Here is a 22,295-nt window from a genome sequence, read left to right as displayed (position 1 = left end):
AGTTTGACATTCACACGTCCAACATTCCTAAAGAATTCCAATTATAATTGAAACAATATTATGACATTAATACCTGACCTCGACTGTGTTAACAAATCTCCAGTTTGCAATAAGGCCAGATTGATTTAAGTCAATCATTGTAAGAAAAGAATTCACAATGATCAGGATTTTATCTTAAGGAATAAGCTTGCAGAAAATCCTTTCACTGGAGACTGAGAGGCTGTCATTCAGGACTTCCTCAGCTTTTTCCACGGAAGAGAGCACCCAACTTCCTCATTCGGAATTTATCTACATAGGTTATTAAGCTACTCAATGAAATATTTTGACCAAATGTTTAACTGAAACATTTTTTCTGTTTTATTTAATTATTCTTTTTTTTTTTTTTATTTCAAGATCTTTTCTATCCTGATAGAGAAGAATTTCTATCAATAGAAAGGATTTCAGGAACCTTTCTCTATCCTGATTGCCTAAAAAATACACTGGAGACAGAAAAAAAAAATCATTGTATAAAAGGTAATTAGCACGTTCTCTCCTTTTTATAACTTTATAATTGAAATCTCATTAAAAGCTTTCTAGGTCTCTATTTCCCTAAGTGACCAGGTGTCCCTAATTTGTTTTCAACCAATGTGACTAATTCCAGGCAAAGACTAGAAAAAAGTCTGATACCTGTTAGAGACTAGCAAGGTTAAATAAGTGGGGTGGCTTTTTTAGGTTGCATTTAACCTCGTAAAAGAAAGAAACAAGAAAAAAAAATTTTTTTTCAATGTCTTTTCTCTTACAGTCCTGCCTTTTTCTCAGTCCCGGTTGAAGATTCCATGGGAAATGAGAGCACTATTTTGTTTCTCCCTTGTATTGCAGATAGGGGGAGGAGGTGGTTATTAGAGAGAAGCTCTTCCTCTCTTGGTTTCCCCCTCTCTCCGCCTGACAGCACCGCTCTCTCGCAGGCTCGCTCTTTCTCCTAGGTGATCCATTTCTAGGCAACGTGGGGCTGGTGCTGAAGCTGCCAGGCTCGCTCCTTGCTTCCTGCATCCCGCCAGGCGAACCGCTCCAAAAGCATCCTGCAACCCGCGGCGGCTTCCCTCCTCTGGCCCGGCCCCGCTGCTCGCGCCCGGCGCAACTCCCCCGCCACCGCGCCCCAGCAAACCGGCTCCCCGGGCCCGCCTCGCCAAGCTGCGTTCCGCGCCTCACGCAGAAAGGGAATTTTCTCTGCATTACTATCTGCATTACCTTGAAGTTCACTTTTTCTACCCCTCTTGGAGAGGGCTTTTTCCCCCCTCCCTGGTGGAATCTGGCTGCTCCGCTTGGAATCTCCTAATCTTTCCTTTCCACTTAGATTCTGGCAGCGAAGACCAGTGATTCTCTGCGGGCTGTAGGGGCGGGGGCTGGGGTCTTTTTTGGTTCGGGAGGGTGAAGGGAAGGGGGCACATCCGGCGTGAAAGGGGTGTTGGAAGTTGCTGCGGAGCTGGGACCTGAGACCCGCGGCCCCCGCGCAGCGATGGGTCTGATCTGAGCTCCAGCCTCTCCCGCTGCCCAAGAGCAGTCGAGGCTGGATATATTTTTCAAAAGCCAAACTGCAAACAACTCTGGCGATGCCAAAATTCCCCTCCAAGTGACACGGCTTTGCGAAGGAGGTTTCCTCAGGCTGGGCTCTTTCTGTCATTCCCTTCTGCCTTTCTTGGCGACGATAAAAGGCTTTGCTTTGGCAATAGGAATTTAGAAAAAAAAAAAAAAAGAAGAAGAAAAGAAAACGCTGCGCTAAACTCCACCGTGACCTCAAACTCTTTGGACTGTTTGGAAAAAAAAAAAAAGAAAAGAAAAATTGGAAGAACATCCATCCTCCAAGAGAATCGGCATAAGAGGAGATGGAAGTTTTCCCCTTGCTCTTGGTTTTGTCCATCTGGTGGTCTCGAACCTGGGACTCGGCGAATGCGGATTCGATCATTCACATCGGTAAGAAAGGGTTGGTGCAGCTCGTGGTTACTTTCACCGTTTCAGTTCTCAAATGTTTCCCCTTTGCTTTCCCCCTCTCCGCCCTCTGTGTGTCTTGTTGAGGTGGCTTCAGTTCATTGCCCCTTCCCGCTACCCTTCCCTCACACTTGCTCAGTTTTCTGAAAGGATGTGGATGCTCGAACCTCGACTGACTTGTGCTGTTGTTTCGCGGTGATTCGTGGAATGTGGCTGGGTGCGTGGGGGTCTCGAGTTGACCTGAGTGTGAGTGTGTGCGGGGAAGTGCAGGGAGATTCTAAGTGTGTGGGGAAAGGGAGTTTAATTGACTCTTCCATATTTTTTCCCGGATGTACATTTGCTCCATTTAAAAATTTATCTTTGGGGGAGCAGAGGAGATGTCACCTGTGAGATGAAAAGAACTGGGCCGGGGGCAGGGGGTGCGGGTAGGGGGCGCTCCCTTCGGATCGAACAGGTGGTTTTGCAACGTGAGCCGGCTGAGTTCGCCTCAGCTTAGTGCGATGGTGACGGGGTGCCGGATGCGCCCCCAGCCACCCTCTCTTCTGACGTCCTCTTGGCTTTATGATCCTCGCGTGGAGTCTTTGAGATGGTGGCGGGAGGGGCTGGCGGCAGTGTCACCAAGGACTGGGAGTCGCGTGCCTCGCCTCCTCGGACACGCTCCCCGGGCCTGGCGCGGCGGCGAAACTGGCCCCGGGGCGCTTGGGAAAAGCGGGGAAACGAATGCGCGCAGGCCGCTCCCAGGGTCAGCCTAGTAGATATCCGCCTTCCCTCGCCTCGCCTCGCCTAGCAGTCAACTCCGAGTAGCCGCGCAAGGCAGACAGCGAAGGCGCCAGGACTAATGCGGGCCCCGACTCTGAGAAGGACTGCTGAGCCGGCTCTGAGATGCTAGTGGCCCCACCTATTGGCAACCAGACGGGCCGGGACTGGCCGTGGCGAGCGGGGGCGGGCGGGGGGCTGCGCGTCATTATCATGCACAGCGCTCGCAGCTTCAGGCAGCAACTCTTCTCACTTGCTAATCCGTGAGAGCTGAGCGGCGACAGGCTCTTGCAGCCTTTTCTCCGTTAATGCGACGAGTTCTTTTTCGGAAATTCGCTTCCCGAGTCAGCAAGGTTTCTTTGCTGGGCTGCAGAGAGGTTCCTTTGGGGGAATTTTTCTGGGCACAGGACTTTTATCTGTACGCATGGCTTGGTGTTCTGCAAATTGAGGCGACAGATGGGTCACAGCTTCTCCCCTTTCTGTACCCCTGCTTCTCCACCGCGCAACACACATACACATACACACACGTACACACACTCCTGGTAGGGGAACCTGCCGCAGGTGGCGATTGTGCCCGCCCAAGCGAGGGATTTCTGTCTGGCGTGCGCGCCCACAGTGGCCAGCCTCTCAGCTCCGGGGGGCTCCCTCTCTTGGTCTCAGACGCTGTCTTTGTAAACATGTCTGCCATTCTCTATCATTTATATCAGTAGAACTGTCTGTCTCTGTGCAAGGGGTAATGAGGTCAGGATTCAGAAAACCTAGCATTTGTGCATTAAGTAAATCAAGCACTAATAGCTTGCCTGCTGGATCCCGTTTTGCCTGGGGGCTAACAGTGCCTGCAGATTCAGAACTTTTCAGCAAGAAATTATGATCTCATTGAGTGGTTCAGCAATATCCTGATAGAGTTCAGAAATGAACTATGCTCCTTTTAAAGAAATGGCATACGTTTATATCCAGTTGTAAATGATTGGAGCAGGAATGCAAATATATAATCATAATACCTTTATACTCATTGTATGATTAGGGATTTCTGATGTAGGTTCCTCATCTCTCAGGAGGGAAAGCCTGTGGAAAAGTGCTTTTTTAAATCGCTTATTCTGTGGTCTGCACGATAAATACATTATTTACAAATACCGACAGCTTTTGCTATCCCTTACTGTTAAATACTATTTTTCAATGCAGTCTGGACATCTGTTTCAAAATAGAACAAAACTGTTGTGTTTTTCGTTTTGTATACTGTTGTCTGTCAGAGTGACTTGGCTTATTTATAATCACATTTAAAAAAAGTAGCTGTGTACAAATTTAGAAGGTTGGTTGTATGCATTAAATGTGTATATCCTACTAGCAGATATAGTTACTTCTGAGACAATTAATTTGACTTGAATACAATTAGTACATTAGGTGAGATACTAAGCTGTTGTATAGACTATCTAATATTGTCATGGGGCTAGCAAATTGTTTCAAAATCTTTATCTTTTATAATATATCGAAAAACATTAACTCCTAAATAAAAAAATAAAAAAATGATCACGGGTAGTATGTGTGTAATTCAGTGCCTCCACCCCTACTCTCAGCAAAAGTATAGTAAATTCAAAACCGAGCGTCCATATTAAAATTGTAAAGCACCAGTTAACATGAACTGGATTAGTTTACTTACTTGGTTGAATAGGAAAAGAATTAATTTTCTTTAGGAGGTGATTGCCTTCATTTAAATATTTAACGTGAGAAATATGTCTACGGGGAAATGTATTAGCTCAGGACTGAAGGAATGAATGTGATGAAACTGGAGGGAAGGGGTATTTCACTCTAGCGATGGAAGGAGATACGCAGAAATGAAAGGTTTTCCCAGCCTCATGTGATGTGTTCCCGCAGAAAGTAGCTGCACTATGTAGTTCAGGCAAACTGGAAAGATAAAAAGACACTGCTCTAAGAGGCTTTTTATATACTGAATTATTTTGGTATTGAACCAAATTGTATATACATGAAAATAATCTCCTTTCTCTTTCTCTTCGGTTTTTACCTCATGCCAGTAGTTTAATAAGGTCAATTACACATTTTAAACTCTAATATGTTTTGTTAAACTTATTGATTCACTACAGTGATGAGACATGATGGTTAAACCATAATGATTGAAATGAAAATGTATTTATTTCAGTCAAAAATGCACAATTTTATAATTACTTTGAGTTTCAATCAAATAATATTTTAAAATATTTAATAATTACGTATATTTTATAATACACATCCACACGTAGATACACAACCATATAGTATTTAAAAATGAATCACTTCCATTGTGATCTTCTTTGCCCCAATAAAAGAAAGGTCTTTTGACATATAAAAACTATGCAATTTTGAATTATGCTTCTACTTTGAGCCTATGCATTGATTGAGTAATTTCATCAGACCCACATTACTTGATTGCTTAGAAGTTTCCTAATGATCTGCATGCTGTAGGAAGAACCAAAAAGTCGTGAGTAGAATGGCAATGATATTGTGTTTTATGAAGCTATTCAGAAGTCGCTCTGATTTATGTAGCTAGAAAGCTCCAAAGTCTTTGAGATTAGCCACGCTGACTGCTATTTTCTTCATACAGCAGTCGTCCCACACTCTTTACTCCCTAAACACAACAGGAGTTTAGAGCACTGCTTTAATTAAGCAGGGATTAGGTGGCATTTCCAGGCAACTGCACAGTTTGTGTTTTGCTTCATATCAACTATGGAAGATCTCATGCTTTAACAGTGTAATATATGCTCCTTTCTTTATCTGGTTCCTGTGCTCACAGAACTGATTGTAAATTAGCTATCCTCAGTTATATATCTCTACAAGGGAACACTCAGTGTACTTATTCATATATTACACAAATCACTAGCATATTTTTATTGTTATCAGTCATAGTAAAATACCTTATGTCAACATGGAGTAGGAAAGATGCATTTATTCATGTTTTTCTCATAAACAGATGATACTTTATAGTCTGAAATCATAATCAACGGTGATATTATGTTTGAGAAACACAAGACAATCCACGGAATACTTTTATTATGAGAATGTTCAAATTAAAGTACAAAATCGGGTAAATAAAAGGTGTCAACACATTAAAAACAATAATAGATTGTAAATGTAAAATACCAGTTATTCTTACTTCTGCACTAAGGATTATTTTGTCAATTATAGAATGTAAAAGCTTTCCCAGAAGATGTGCTGTTGTTCTACCAATTTTTTTTTTCAGTTGGCTACATGATTTGCATTGGTTAATGATAACCCCCGGGACTCCTCAAGGATTTTTTGGATTGTGTAAGATGTCTCAATGATATTTTATCCTTTTTCTACTTTTAGTAGTCGTTTGTTCCTGAAGTTTGTGGTAACTGTGTAAACTTCTAGAAAGTACTAAGGGACTTGGCTTTACTATTCGTCTCTGTATCATTAATACAGTTATTTGAAGCACAATTCAAGTGTGTATTAAGTTAGACAATGTTGTTATTAATCAAAGATATCAACTATGACATGACTAATAAGCCATTACACTAAGGGCCTTTGCTTTCTACTCCAGGTGAAATGTACATCCACTAAATATCTGTTATAAATTGTAAGACAAATATGAATAAAAATCAAGGTGATTAACTTTTGATTTTTCAAAAATAAAAGTCAGTTGAAATGGTTAGGAGCAATGGAAGATACACTTTATTCCATTCTGATATCTTAGGCTGATTTTATCATATGATAATTTTATCTTAAAGGGCCATTGCAATTTTAAAACCACACTTTTTAATCTTGAAGTTTTTTTCTTCACCTATGTATATTACTTTATTTTAAAAAGTAAGATATTCACATTTCTATTGGATCATCATGATATTTTAGATTATAGACAGTCTATTTGTCTATTTTAGATTATAGACAGCATATTGGTGAGTAAAGTAGCAATACTTAGAAAGTATTACTATAGGATAATGTTTATTAGAAAATACATTTATGGCTTATAAAGATATCTTTGCCATTAGGTGTCACTGCATTCTGAGCTGTTTTTATTATTATTATTATTATTACTTGAAAACCACATGAAATATTTTTAAAATTCTCAGAAAAAAGTAATTTTAATGAGTTTTGTGATGCTGTAAGATATAGGTAGTTTTTATTTTCAAACTAGAAAAATAAATATTTATCCCTGTCTCTTATTCTTGTAAGAATTTAAACCAACACACCTGATATCCTCTAAACAAATTAGATTGCTAGACATAGTGATACAATTTTTTTCTCGTATTTAAAATACAGGAGAAATCTCTTCTTAACCTAATACTTATTCTCTATGAATAAAATCTAAGACACCAGGAAGGATGCAAGTGTGTTTAATACTGCTGGAGTAAACACACATTGGCGAATAAAGTAGTTTGTTAAGCAGCTTCTAACTGTGGTAGCTCTGCTCACCTGTGGGATACTTGAGGTCTCAAACTGATTGTTGTTTGTGAGACAAAACGTAAAAATAGAGTTGTGAAAAAAAAAATATACATGGACACAAATATATCTAAAAATAATACCAACCATTGAGTTTTATGAATGACCATACATGTTTTCAGATAATTTTTGCCTGGTTAATTGTATGCATTGTATCAATTCCTTGCATAGTTCCACCTCCACCACTACTATCACTACAAGTACCACAATTATAGGGTTTATTTGTCCATGTAAAACTCATGACTATGCTCACATAGTAATTTATTTGTTTTGTAAAAAGGCACAATTTTCTTTCTGGCATATTTCATTATAAGAATAATGGAGGAGGAAATTTAGGGCAACTTTTAATCCGATAATTTCGTTTTAACATTGGCAAACTCACAATATTAGAGAATGCAAGACTAGGTTAAATAAGTGAATGAACAGTTTGTCTTATGTTAGATTTTGCCCTATACCAAAATTCATTAATTATTAGTTGGAATAATGTATTTTTAACAACTCAGAGTAAAATTAAATGATTAGACAGTTGTCTAAAAGATAAGAAAAAATACTAAGACAGTGCTGGAATTGATTATTAGAACACCTATGGATTCACGTCATTTAAATTGGTGAATTTTAGTATATTGATGTGAACACATATTTAAGGGAATTTGACAAACATATGGGCAATGTTAAGGTATAATAAAAAAAGTATTCTGGATTAGAATTTAGAAGGTTTTGGACTAAATCTCAATTTATAAATAGCTAATTGAATATATTGGAAAGTTATTTAATTCTTTAGTCTTTATTTTTATTAACCCTACAATAAGATTTAGACTAATGTTCATTTAATCTCTAAGACTATATAAACTAAATGGAGAAAAATTGCTATATTTAAGGAGTAACAGAAAGGAATTGGGAGAAGAGATACAGTCAAGTGTGGTGATAATTAATAGCTGCCTGAGAGTGAACTTCAAAAAAGGAAATATAAGGGGAAATAAGGAACATAAAATCTTAATTACTCAAATTAAGAACTCTTTAAATTGAAGATGTTTTGTTGCAAACAAGAATTATGTATATTTCTTCATCAGATATTCTAGATAACTAGTATCTGATTGAGAGAGCTAGATTAGTTTTTTGTTTTTGATTTTGTTTTCACTTTGTCTATTATTAGTATCAAGGTATTACCTACAGCATTACTCCTATAGAACACTGCAAAGTTAGTGTTTATTAACACTAACTGGAGGGACACTGGCCTTTAGAATTTGCAAACTGGGAGTGCATCAGGAATATTAACATATGCTTCATATCACTACAAACAAAAAGTAGACTATAAAGAAAGCAACCAATTCAAAGTTCTTCACTACACTGGACTCCTGCTTCAGGTTTTCATGTTTTTATCCTCCTGTTGTTCACCAAGTAGTCATCAATGTGAAGCTGAGGCTGGATTGACCCCCCGAAAGCTTCTTGAGTAAATAGAGGGAAGCCAAGTGAACACCAGAAGCTAAGCACTAAATACCTACTTATGGTCTTAAATGTTCTTAAATCACTCTGTAGTCACGTTCCTTATTAACAGATTTTTAAAATGAAAAACATTAGGTAATAAATTATATAACAATAGCAATTTGCTTATATTTTTCTTTAAAATAATTAAAAGTACTATTTAAAAAAGAATCTCATTTTATTGCTCAGAGTACCTGATCTATCCTAAGTAAGCTTAAATAAGGTATTTGCTTCCTTAATAAAGTCATTATAATTCTAGAAGTTAATATTTCTGAAACTGTATGGTAATATAAGCATTGCTACCGACATGTAGTATGTGTGCTAATTGGGAGAATTTTCTTTTATTCAGCAAACATTTTATTCTGAATCTACTCTGTATGAAGCATTGCTTTTGGTCTCTAAAATTAAAATGTTGAACCAGCAAGCTATGTTTTTGTATATAAGGAACTTACATTCTCACGGAAGAGACAACCAGATAAGAAAATATATGATGTGATGTCAAATATTGATAAATGCTATGAAGTAAAATGAGGGAATGAAGGGTGACAAAGTATGTTTTCATTGGAATAGAGACTTGATCTAAAGAAAGGATGTGAACCATGTGGATATCTGATGAAGAATAATTCAGTCAGAGGATATAGCAAGAATGATGGCCGTGAGATAGACACTACGAAAATCCGCTTAGTTTACTTAAGAAATATCTTTAAAGCCAATTGGAGCATAACTCAGTGAGAAAAGCAGGAAATGGAAGTAAATGGGGTCTGAGAGGGCACTGGGGAAGATTCTGTAGGGACTTACAGGTCATGGTAAGGGATTTAAATCTTCTAAGTATTTTGAGTTAAGATAAAATGTGTGATATGAAATAGTTTGTATTTTAGAAAGATAACATTCTTTGCTTAAGTGCACTGGATAGAGTAGAAGTACAAATTGACAATAGCAAATTGGATCAAGGTGGTAACTTAGCTAAATGTACAGTTGTCAGATTGTGGACATAATGTGAAGATAGGAAAAACAGGATTTTCTGATAGATGAGTCAGGTAGGAGAGATCCAGAGAAAGTAAAGAGGCTTCCAAGGTATTTTACCCAAATACATGGGGTAAATGTGTTACTACTAATATTCGGAATATGGGGACATAAGCAAATTTAGGGTATAAATCAAAATGTACATTTATTAAATTTTGCATTTCTATTAGACATCAAACTTGAGAGTTTAAATTGGAAGTTTATTATATGATCCTGAAATTTAGAGGTGAGTTTGGGATTTGAGCTGTATATTCGGGGAATATATCATTGTCAGTATAGACTCCTGTAAGAATGGCCATAATCAAAGAATCAAAAAACAGTAGATGTTGGCAAGGATGGGGCAATCAGGGAGCACTTCTACACTGCTTGTGGGAATGTAACCTAGTACAGCCGCTATGGAAAACAATGTGGAGATTTCTTAAAGAACCAAAAGTAGAACTACCATTTAATGCAGCAACCCCACTACTAGATATCTACCCAGAGGAAAAGAAGACATTATTCAAAAAAGATACTTGCACATGCATGTTTATAGCAGCACAATTAACAATAGCAAAATCGTTGAACCAACCCAAATGCCTATCAATCAATGAGTGAATAAAGAAACTCTGGTATATATATATATATGATGGAATACTACTCAGCCATAAAAGAGAATGAATTAACAGCATTTGCAATGACCTGGATGAGATTAGAAACTATTATTCTAAGTGAAATAATTCAGGAATGGAAAATCAAACAGTATATGTTCTCACTGATATGTGGGAGCTAAGCTATGAGGACACAAAGGCATAAGAATGATTCAATGGACTTTCGGGACTTGCGAAGAAGGGTTGGTGGGGATAAAAAACAACAAATATGGTGCAGTGTATATTGCTTTGGTGATGAGTGCACCAGGTTCTCATGAATCTCCCCTAAAGAAACTTACTCATGTAACCAAATAGCACTAATACCCCAATAACTTAGGGAAAAATAAAATTAAAAGACTGAAAATTATAATAAAATACGTAAATAAAAATAAAGGAACAGAGAGGAAGACATGCAGAGAGAGAAGAGTTCCAAGACTATGTCATTTAGCATTCCAAAAGTTTGAGTCCAAGGAGAGCAAGGGATGCAGGAAAAGAGAAATATGAGTAGCCTGTGAGACAGGAGGAAAACCAGGAGTACATGGTATTCTAGAAGCCATGTGAGAAAAGTAATTCTAGAAGGAGAAGTGAGAAACCCTGTTAAATTGTATGTATGAAAATGGAGATTTGATTGCTGGGCTTGAAAATGTTGAGTATAAAGATTACTTCAAAGGAAGTGCTTATAGTGGACTATAAGTGATAAAATACTGATTGTAGAGAACCCGAAGATTGAATAGGATATGAGGAATTCTATGAGTTTTGTCATAAGAAAGTGGTAAGGAAGGGAATATTAGGTAAAGGGAAGGATTTTCTTTTACAGCTGGGCATTGGTATATATATGATAATTTTCTAAATATTCAGTCATAAGAGAAGTATCAGTAAAATGATTTAAAATTGATACACCTTTTTCTTTCAACTTATATGATTTCCGAGTTTGGATAGAAAACGTTCAAATAGTAGGGAAAGCTGTTTTTGTTGTCTTTTTTTTTTTTTTTTTTTTTTTTTTTGGTGATTTGAATCAAGTGACACCAGGCCAAACATACTGAAATTAACCTGAGAGAGAAGTTTAGAGTTTAGATTTCATTTAGTTTCCCAGATTGCCATTCAAATATCATAGAAATTTTTTTATCTGAACTTAAGAGCAGATTACATTTTACATAGTATTGCTATAACATTACAAATGTCATAAATATTTAGCCATTGAGTAATGTACTAATTCCAGGAACACACAATATTTCATTCTGTTAGTGGTATTAAAATGCATAAAATTATTTTGTTATAATAGACGAATTTAAATCCATTATAAATTTCCTCTGAGTAAATTCTGTTATGAATTTGATTTGCTTAAAACATCACTTTGGAAAATCAGTTTTAAAGTTTTTAATGTGTATGGGGACAAAAAGGATATATGTGTTGAGGATCCCTAATCCAAAAATCTAAAATCCAAATGCCCCAACATTTGACACTTTTCAACACTGACATGATACCCACAAATGGAAAATTCCACACATGACCTACCTCACGAGATGGATGCACAAAATTATAGAAAAAAGTTTTATGAAATTACCTTACCTTCTGGCTTTGTGTATAAGGTATATATGAAGCATAAATGAACTTAATGTTTACATGCAGTCCCATCCCCAAGCTATCTCATTATTGATATGCAACTATTCCAAAATCTGAAAAAATTCTGAAATCCAAAACATTTCATGACCCAAGCATTTCAGATAAAGGATACTCAACCTGTAGTAATTACAGGGCAAAGTTTATCATTGCAGCATAGAAATTAAATAGATACAATACATTCATTAGGCATATTGTATTCATATGATTTCTGTGACACATTTAAATATTTCCTTTTATGGATCTTTTACTTTGCGCTAAACAATGGGTGCTAGATTTTCAGTCATAGGTGGACATGAGGAAAGGAAATGTTCTAAATTTAGTAACCTCAGATTTCAGCCTTTTGAATATGAATCTTAGTTCTTTCATTAGTATTAATATACCCATAAGTTGTGTATTTTGATTTTGCACCTGAAATAATAATATCTGTACTAAAATAAGCATGCTAATAGCAGATGAATAATATTTTTTGTGTTCTTTGTTGTTATAATTGTTATGTCCTCTATAAAAACATTTCATCTTGCGGAAACAATGTGATATGGATGTCACATGGTTGTTTCTGTTCTGATACATCTGTTAATTGATATGTAAATATGGGATATTTGAACGATGAGAAGATAGGAGTCTTACAGTTTGAGAATAGCAATGACTGACAAAAAAAGCAAATTGTTTTCTGACTGGAGCCCAGGAACTTAATTAATGAAATACAGAACATTGAAAGATATTTTCTATTTACTAGTTCATAGCTTCTTGGGGTGGTGAAATATCATTTGAAGGAAATGCTACGTGGACTTAAATTGAAACTTAAGTTGGAGTGAAACCCTAACACTGCTGAAGTGTTTACTATATGTAACTTCAACATCATTAAAATGCCATATTATTGATTGGCTTAATATCTTAAAATCCAAAGACCAGATAATATCTTAGTAGCTGTGGTGAGACAAAAGAACTAGTCCTGGCTACACGTGGTGGCTCACACCTGTAATCCCAACACTTCGGGAGGCTGAGGCGGGTGGATCACCTGAGGTCAGAAGTTCAACACCAGCCTGATCAACAGGGTGAAACCCCATCTCTACTAAAAATATAAAAGTTGTCTGGGCATGGTGCTGTGTGCCTGTAATCCCAGCTACTCAGGGGCTGAGGCAGGAGAACTGCTTGAACCTGGGAGGTGGAGGATGCAGTGAGCTGAGATTGCGCCATTGCACTCCAACCTGGGTGATAAGAGTGAAACTCCAACTCAAAAAAAAAAAAAAAAGAGAACCCGTCCTGTTGTTCTGTTGCATGATGCTTAAAGTGAATTCAAATCCAGAAGACTGATTCCTCCTTCTGATAATCTCTGCAATCTGACCACAGACAAAATTGTGTTGGTGATTTAGTGGCAGTTGCTATCTTGCTACTCAGAATCCAGATCTCCTTTGCTGCTTCTGTGAATGGAAATAACAGGAAACCACTGAATTTTCTTTTTAGATATACCAACAACTCTCAGCATAGCCCAGTGGAATCATGGCCTATGTGAGAACCATTATACATTTCTTCTTAAATTGTTTTTCAATTTGTAACACCTTATTAATGTGGGTGATGCTTCATCCACAGATGTAAGCGGGACTGCTCTTCTCTCGTGTTGTAATCATGGTGAGTTTTGGACATTTTCTATAATCCATTCATTTCAAGCTGAGAAATTATGACTCACATCTCATGTTCCATTTGCAGAACATATTGATTTAGGGTTACATGAAACCATAACATGTGACATTTTTGGGTGTTTCACCAGATGTTTTTTAGACCTATTATGTTGTTATAGGAATGCAGCTCATTGACAAAAGACAAGTTTCGTATCCTTAGAACTTTCAGGAGTATCTGCCTTCTGAGAAAATATTATAACATTAGGAAGCTGAAGGTAGAACAATTCAGAACTCCCAGCTGAATGACTGTGGTCTACTATGGCACTGGAGATTGTGATAATTCAATAAATGCCATTTTTTTTGTGGTAGCCTAAAGGTGCCATAAAAGCATATATTTTGGAAAAAGACATATAAATGGGATCAGGAAGTTATCACATACAAATGGTCTTTGTAGTAGAAATCTCATTTCTCAGCTTTCTGATGGTTCACCATATTGTAGCTATAGGCTACAAAGTAAATACAATCATGCCAATTTCAAATCTAAGGAAGAATTATTTTTTAATTCTTTTATTTTTTTAAATAGATGTCAGTAGTTCTCATGCAAGCTTAAGTAATGAAGGAGGAGACATTAAGATTTGGTTATTTTGTAATTAATTAAGCTAATGAGATCTTTTCTAAATTTAATACCGTACATCAGATATTCCATTAAGCATGATTTCTTGGGTAGAGAAAAATTAAATTGCCTTTTTTACTCTCACTTTCAAAGTTAATAGTACACTGTTCTTTCATATTACTAATCTATCCTCACTGCTGTATGTATAAAACATCAGTGAAAATGATAATTTTATGACATTTGACATTCATGACATTTGACATTTATGACATTTGACCATGATGGAAAAAGTTTGCCCTACGGCAGAAGTAAAATAAAGTTTCTTTACAAGTGGCATAACTATTATTAGGAAAATATATTTATATAGACTTTTAATTATATAGATGTGATTGAAAACAGGAAAAACATTGAAAACTGAACATAACAGATTGTTCACAAACTAACTGGCCAATGCTTCTATTTTTCTCCACAACAGTTCATGTTGTGGCTAATAAACAGTTAATAAATAGCAAAACTGGCTGCTTTGATTTTTTTCTTTTTATTTTTCCTGTCCACTCTTCAGTGGCAATACTAATGAGCAGTGAAATGGCCAAAAGCAAGGAAAAAGGAGCAAAGGGTTTTTGATAATCCGTAAACCAGAAAATCAGTCCCTGACTGTTCATATGCACAGGCTTGTTGAGAAGAAATAGTTTTATTTTCTCAAAATATCACCCAGATTCTGAAGATAGAACTGGCTCTTGGCTGCTGAGTTAGTAAGAGGAGCAAAGCTTTTAGGCCACTAAAAAATAATAAGCTGAATGACACTGACTGGGAGCAAAGCGAAGAATATTATCGCAGAGAAAAAACTGCCCTCCAGGGGTAATGCTGCTGACAACCAGGGCCCCAGTGATTGGCTCAGTTGTTTACATCATATTTATGGTGATTTTTAATTAAAATGAAATATAAATTGCAGCTATACTACTTAAAAACTTTAGGTAATTATGTATAAACTGGGTTGTATTGCTATTCCTGTCAATACACATTGAGTCTTGAGCATCTATGTTGTATATACCCTGTTGAGCTCCTATTGATGGTATGTTGTAGACCATGAAGAGGAATTTGAATATTGCACTCTTAAAAAGGAACTGTGAAGCACATGACAATGATAAATGCAAAAATCTGATTAACAATTAATAGAGGGAAAAGGGGAGAAGGCAAGGTGATGTGATGGAGAGGTACATAGTTTCAACGTTATTGATGGTGTTTTATTAAGTTGGGTGGTTGTTTCACAAGTGTTGGTTTTATATATATATATGTGTGTGTGTGTATATATATATATATATATAAATTTTTTTTGGTAAGCAATAGTGTATCTGTTGTTACTCTGCTCATAGAGAAATCGACTGGTTAATTCTCTTCCACTTTGGTTAGGGAATAAGTTTTTTTCTTTTAGGCCCCTCCATCAGGTAGGGTGACTAACTTCCCAATACTCTTTGGAGAGAAAGAGAGTGCATACTATATGCCAGGATTATAACTTTTTTCTTTCTTTTTTTTTTTTTTTTTGAGACAGAGTCTCACTCTGTCACACAGGCTGGAGTGCAGTGGCACGCTCATGGCTTACTGCAGTCTTGATCTCCTGAGCTCAGGAGATCCGCCCACCTCAGCCTCCCTAATGTTTGTATTTTTTGCAGAAGGGATTTCCTCATGTTACCCAAGCTGGTCTCAAACTCTTGAACTTAAACGATCTGCCCACCTCAGCCTCCCAAAGTGCTGAGATTACAGGCGTGAGCACCATGCCCAGCCAGTAGGACTATTAAATAGCAAGTCAGAGAAGAATTCGGAAGTCTGTCTTCAATCACAGTGATCCCTGTGATGGATTCAACAATCAAGTTGCCTTTCTCTACCATTTAGAAAAGCATCTTTGAATTTTTTTTTTTTTTTTAATTATACTTTAAGTTCTAGGGTACATGTGCACAACGTGCAGGTTTGTTACATATGTATACTTGTGCCGTGTTGGTGTGCTGCACCCATCAACTCGTCATATACATCAGGTATAACTCCCAATGCCATCCCTCCCCCTTCACCCTCCCCATAATAGGCCCCAGTGTGTGATGTTCCCCTTCCCATGTCCAAGTGATCTCATTGTTCAATTCCCACCTATGAGTGAGAACATGCGGTGTTTGGTTTTCTGTTCTTCCAATAGTTTGCTAAGAATGATGGTTTTCAGCTGCATCCATGTCCCTACAAAGGACACAAACTCATCCTTTTTTATGGCTGCATAGTGTTCCATGGTGTATATGTGCCACATTTTCTTAATCCAGTCTGTCACTGATGGACATTTGGGTTAATTCCAAGTCTTTGCTATTGTGAATAGTGCTGCAATAAACATACGTGTGCATGTGTCTTTATAGCAGCATGATTTATATACCCTGTAATGGGATGGCTGGGTCATATGGTATTTCTAGTTCTAGATCCTTGAGGAATCGCCATACTGTTTTCCACAATGATTGAACTAGTTTACAATCCCACCAACAGTGTAAAAGTGTTCCTATTTCTCCACATCCTCTCCAGCACCTGCTGTTTTATGACTTTTTAATGATTGCCATTCTAACCGGTGTGAGATGGTATCTCATTGTGGTTTTGATTTGCATTTCTGTGATGGCCAGTGATGGCGAGCATTTTTTCATGTGTCTGTTGGCTGTAGAAATGTCCGTTCATATCCTTTGCCCACTTTTTGATGTGATTGTTTGTTTTCTTCTTGTAAATTTGTTTGAGTTTTTTGTAGATTCTGGATATTAGCCCTTTGTCAGATGAGTAGATTGCAAAAATTTTCTCCCATTCTATAGGTTGCCTGTTCACTCTGATGGTAGTTTCTTTTGCTGTGCAGAAGCTCTTTAGTTTAATGAGATCCCATTTGTCAATTTTGGCTTTTGTTGCGGTTACTTTTGGTGTTTTAGACATGAAGTCCTTGCCCATGCCTATGTCCTGAATGGTATTACCTAGGTTTTCTTCTAGGGTTTTTATGGTATTAGGTCTAACATTTAAGTCTCTATTCCAGCTTGAAATAATTTTTGTATAAGGAGTAAGGAAAGGATCCAGTTTCAGCTCTCTACTTGGGGTTAGCCAATTTTTCCAGCATCATTTATTAAATAGGGAATCCTTTCCCCATTGCTTGTTTTTGTCAGGTTTGTCAAAGATCAGATGGCTATAGATGTGTGGTATTATTTCTGAGGACTCTCTTCTGTTCCATTGGTCTATGTCTCTGTTTTGCTATCAGTACTATGCTCTTTTGGTTACTGTAGCCTTGTAGTATAGTTTGAAGTCAGGTAGCTTGATACCACCAGCTTTGTTCTTTTGACCTAGGATTGTCTTGGCGATGCGGACTCCTTTTTGGTTCCATACGAACTTTAAAGCAGTTTTTTCCAATTCTGTGAAGAAACTCATTGGTAGCTTGATGGGGATGGCATTGAATGTATAAATTACCTTGGGCAGTATGGCCATTTTCACGATATTGATTCTTCCTATCCATGAGCATGGTATGTTCTTCCATTTGTTTGTGTCCTCTTTTATTTCACTGAGCAGTGGTTTGTAGTTCTCCTTGAAGAGGTCCTTTGCATCCCTTGTAAGTTGTATTCCTAGGTATTCTATTCTCTTTGAAGCAATTGTGAATGGAAGTTCATTCATGATTTGGCTCTCTGTTTGTCTGTTACTGGTGTATAAGAATGCTCGTGATTTTTGCACATTAATTTTATATCCTGAGACTTTGCTGAAGTTGCTTATCAGCTTAAGGAGATTTTGGGCTGAGGCAATGGGGTTTTGTAAATATACCATCATGTCATCTTCAAACAGGGACAATTTGACTTCTTCTTTTCCTCACTGAATACCCTTGATTTCTTTCTCTTGCCTGATTGCCCTGGCCAGAACTTCCAACACTATGTTGAATAGGAGTGGTGAGAGAGGGCATCCCTGTCTTGTGCCAGTTTTCAAAGGGAATGCTTCCAGTTTTTGCCCATTCAGTATGATATTGGCTGTGGTGTTGTCATAAATAGCTCTTATTATTTTGAGATACGTTCCATCAATACCGAATTTATTGAGAGTTTTTTGTTGAATTTTGTCAAAGACCTTTTCTGCATCTATTGAGATAATCATGTGTTTTTTGGTTCTGTTTATATGCTGGATTACGTTTATTAATTTGCGTATATTGAACCAACCTTGCATCCCAGGAATGAAGCCCACTTGATCATGGTGGATAAGCTTTTTGATGTGCTGGTGGATTCGGTTTGCCAGTATTTTATTGAGGACTTTTAATGTTTGTTTCTTGTTTGGTGTAGGCAGAGAGCTCCCTTAAATGTTCAAATCAAAGAGAAGAGAGGATGGAATGTACAGAGAGAAGAACCGGTTTGACACTATGAGAGGTGGTGTGGCATATTTTGTGTTTTGAATATTTCATAATACATATTTTAAATTAGAATGTATAATATTTTTGTTAGTGATATTATAGTAGCGTTATTACCTTCTATCTCACCCTTGGATAAGAAAATATGAACAATTTTTTATAATGTATCCTTAGAGATACTTATTCCTAAGAAGTGAATTTTTCCTTTATCTCATATGAATGTTATTCTTGGTTTGATTAATCAAGAATAATTGATAATGAGTCTAATCCACCTAAAGGATTTTTTGATATTTTAATATGTGTCGTTCACTCCCAGTTCAAAGTAAGATGTACTGTAATGATGGAAGAAAAAAGACCTTCTTGCAGTCAATTGAGTTTCATGATGTGGCCCTTGATTGAATTTCCAAATGGAATAGTTCATTTTAACCTGCACAAATTGGAAGCAATGAGAGAAAGAAAAGCTTCCATGAAATAACCTTAGAGGCAGGATAGAGGTTCTTTTGGAATGTCAGGTCATTTAGGCCTTTGGCCTGAGGATTAGCAGGGAAGATGCCCAGGGAAGCTAATAGGTTCTCAACGCTGCCAGAATCTGCCTCTTGGAAAAGAGTTATCTTTAATTTTTGGTACCATTTAAGTTGTATCTTTTGTGCTTCCTGTCTGGACAAAGCAGAGAAGAAATAATAGTGTCATGTAAGAAGGGGACCTATGTTTGGGAAGTCAGAGACAATATTTTATATCCCTGAATGTCAAGTACTAATTCAGTGTCTGGCTGAACACATACAGTTATGAAATCTTACATTGTTTGTTACATGTCCATATTTGCTTTCAAAGTCTTAGTTTTTCAGTTTTAATTGGGGGTAATAACAATAGATCCCATCTTGACTGGGTCATTTTTAGGATGAAAAGCCATTATGTCTATAAATATTCTTATTGATCTCTCAAATATGCTGTAAATATAAGAGATGAAATATTGGAATACTGCATTTGTGGTGGAAGACCCTGACAGTACTCCAGGTGTTGCTTAGGAGAGAGGTGAAAGAGGTTTCAGCCAGTGAACTGATCATTCTTTTGAAGTGGGAGTAAGAACAGAAAATTCAATATAGGAAACCAAGAAAGAGGAACCATTTCAGGAGAGAAATGGAGTTCAGTTTTGAACTCAAAATGATTTTGGCGTAACTGTGAAGTTTAAATCCCAGGCTTCACCATGATCCCCTTTCCTGCCTCAGATGGAGGAAATAAAGATTATTTTTCATAGTGGTCAATTCTATTTTGACCTGAAAAAGGAAACAGTGTTTCTCTAGTCATCTTTTTCTAGCTTTTCCTCAAATCCAACGTTAATAGTGTCATTTGCTATTTAAAATGTGAACCATTTAAAGTATATTCAGGGTACTTATGTTCAGAAAATACTAATTCTACACCAGGAGTCTTATGATCTTTAGTTCCTGTGTCTACTTATTTCTCAGTTTAAAATTAATTCCAAATAATATTACCTACTTTTTTTTTTTTTTTTTTTTTTGAGACAGAGTCTCTCTCTGTCCCCCAGGCTGGAGTGCAGTGGCACAATCTCTGCTAACTGCAACCTCTGCCTCCCAGGTTCCAGCGATTCCCCTGCCTCAGCCTCCCAAGTAGCAGGGATTACAGGCACATGCCACCACCACGCCCAGCTAATTTTTGTATTAGTAGAAAGGGAATTTCACCATGTTGGCCAGCTGGTTTTGAACTCCTGACCTCAGGTAATGCACCTGCCTCAGCCTCCCAAAGTGCTGAGATTACAGGCATGAGCCACTACCCCCAGATGATATTACCTACTTTTGAAAATATTTCTTTTTTTCTTAGCATTTCTGTTTTTTTTATTATAAGTGTACATTTTAAAATCAAAGTTTGGTCCTAATTTTAAGGGAATGGCACCATTAATTTATTTGACGTTGATTTCCAGTCAAAAGAGTTTTAAAACAGAATGATCTTTGACAGAATCTTAGGTTGTCAAATATAAAATAAAAAGATAATTTTTATTTCTTGTTCGTAATTTCTAGTTTCCTATTGAATGTATAATCCTCTTACATCAATTAATGTAATTACATAGAATGATCGAAATATTTTTTTGTAGAATTTTGTGTTCTTTAGTTACATGTTCTCTGAAAATATAATTAGCTAGAGAAAAGGAAACTTGTACTCCAAGGGTGGCAGAAGTAAAGCTTGAAGTGGGACAGAGGTCCCATTTAGAACCAAACTAAAGGGATCTTTTTGGGACTTCTGGCCTCTTTGTTCCCCCTCCCCTAGAAGACTCCGTCTTCATTTTTAAGGACCTGTGTTTTCTGATAAGAAGAGGCGTTTGCAAATGCTGATCTGGAGTCGGAAGAATGTGAAAGCAGAGGCAGTGTGGTTGTGTGTGTGCAAAAACACTGTTCAAACTGAGAAGTGGGATAAAGTGGATCCACATAAGCCAAGTGTTCTTTCTGTCTCTTTGCATCTTTGTTTAGAGTCTAGCTTTTCAGCATGTTTTTCTAATATGTAGAGTCGATGCTAACTTCAATAAAAACAGTTTAGGTATGAAATTATTGGAACTTAATTTTACCATCTAATTCTTTTTTGTTCTTAATAAGTCGGTCCATTGTAAAACAGCCAAGAGTGGAAAATTGAGTGCTCCAATGGGAAAGAAGGGTCTCGGCATCTTTCTCTTGTTCCCAGGCAGTCTAATGAATATCGTGGTAGATTAAATATAAGAAATTTAGAATCAGTGGAACATACCTTGAATGAGTTGACCCAGTCAAAAATTGTGATGACTGGTCATTTTAATAAACAGTCAGAGTAGGATACAGTAGGGAAAAAGAAGCATTGTATTTGATGTCAGGGTTATATGTTAGAATCTTGCCTTAGTCTTTTGGCTACTTCCTGGCTATGAAATCCTTGGAGTAGTAATGAAATTTTCAAAGTCTCAAATTTACCTGCTCCACCTCATCTGTTATATGGATACACTGCAATAAAATCTAAAATACAGACTTATGGACTATTGCAAATAAGGTTCATACTTCAGGAAATTGAACTTGCAACTTAAATGTACTGCTAATCAGGGTCCTAGATTAGGCTTTAGAAAGTGCATGAGGAATGTGAGATCAAATAGGGTTCCCTGTTTATCCCATTTCTAAAAGGTTTAGATTTATAACTGTGGCTTTTCTATAATATATAAATCAAAGTTGAAAGCCCTTCCGGTAAGTATGTGGATTTAAGGTTAACTATTCTTTCAAAGATGATATTTCATTATAAATTTACATGAGGTAGATGGCTAAAATGTTTGCTAGGGCTGATTCTGATATTTAGCTCTGCCTTGGTGGCCACACTCTTTTCTTAGCTTTGGTCTAATATAGGATGATCTCCTAAATGTATTGTCCAATTTATTGTCCAAACCAGGACTCCTTTTGGAATAAAAGAGGTAGCATACTATTAAGATTGCTCTTGGCAAAGGATAAATGCTTGAGTTGATAGATATCCCATTTACCCTGATGTGATTACTACACATTTCATGTGTGTATCAAAGTATCTCTCATAACCTATACATGTATACACCTACTATATACCCACAAAAAATAAAAAGTGTTGCTGTTGGGGTGAAAAAGACAAATTTGGACTGATGTGTCCATCAGTCCAACTGTGTGGAGGCAAACTGGGGCAAATCAGCACCCTAGTTTCAGAATCCTGCCTGTGGACCTGTGATCAGCTTGAAGTTTGGCTCAGCTTCAGTGTTGCCCTAGGTATATTCTCTT

General features: G+C 37.0%; 1 protein-coding gene across 4 annotated transcripts in view; it reads left to right on the top strand.

Moving 5' to 3' along the window:
- The first annotated feature begins 909 nt into the window (after positions 1–909).
- GRID2 (glutamate ionotropic receptor delta type subunit 2) overlaps positions 910–22,295 on the top strand; it is a 1,531,999-nt gene continuing 1,510,613 nt past the window's right edge. For all 4 annotated transcript variants that reach the window (XM_050790431.1, XM_050790433.1, XM_050790430.1 and 1 more), the window contains exon 1: positions 910–1,950. In XM_050790431.1, the coding sequence (XP_050646388.1) occupies positions 1,863–1,950 (88 nt within the window). In that variant the 5' untranslated portion in view covers positions 910–1,862. The remainder of the gene's footprint in view (positions 1,951–22,295) is intronic.

The sequence above is a fragment of the Macaca thibetana genome, chromosome 5 (genome assembly GCF_024542745.1).
Source record: "Macaca thibetana thibetana isolate TM-01 chromosome 5, ASM2454274v1, whole genome shotgun sequence".
Lineage (NCBI taxonomy): Eukaryota > Metazoa > Chordata > Mammalia > Primates > Cercopithecidae > Macaca > Macaca thibetana.
The sequence above is the reverse complement of the archived record's forward strand: the minus strand, read 5'-3'. Positions and strand labels throughout refer to the sequence as shown.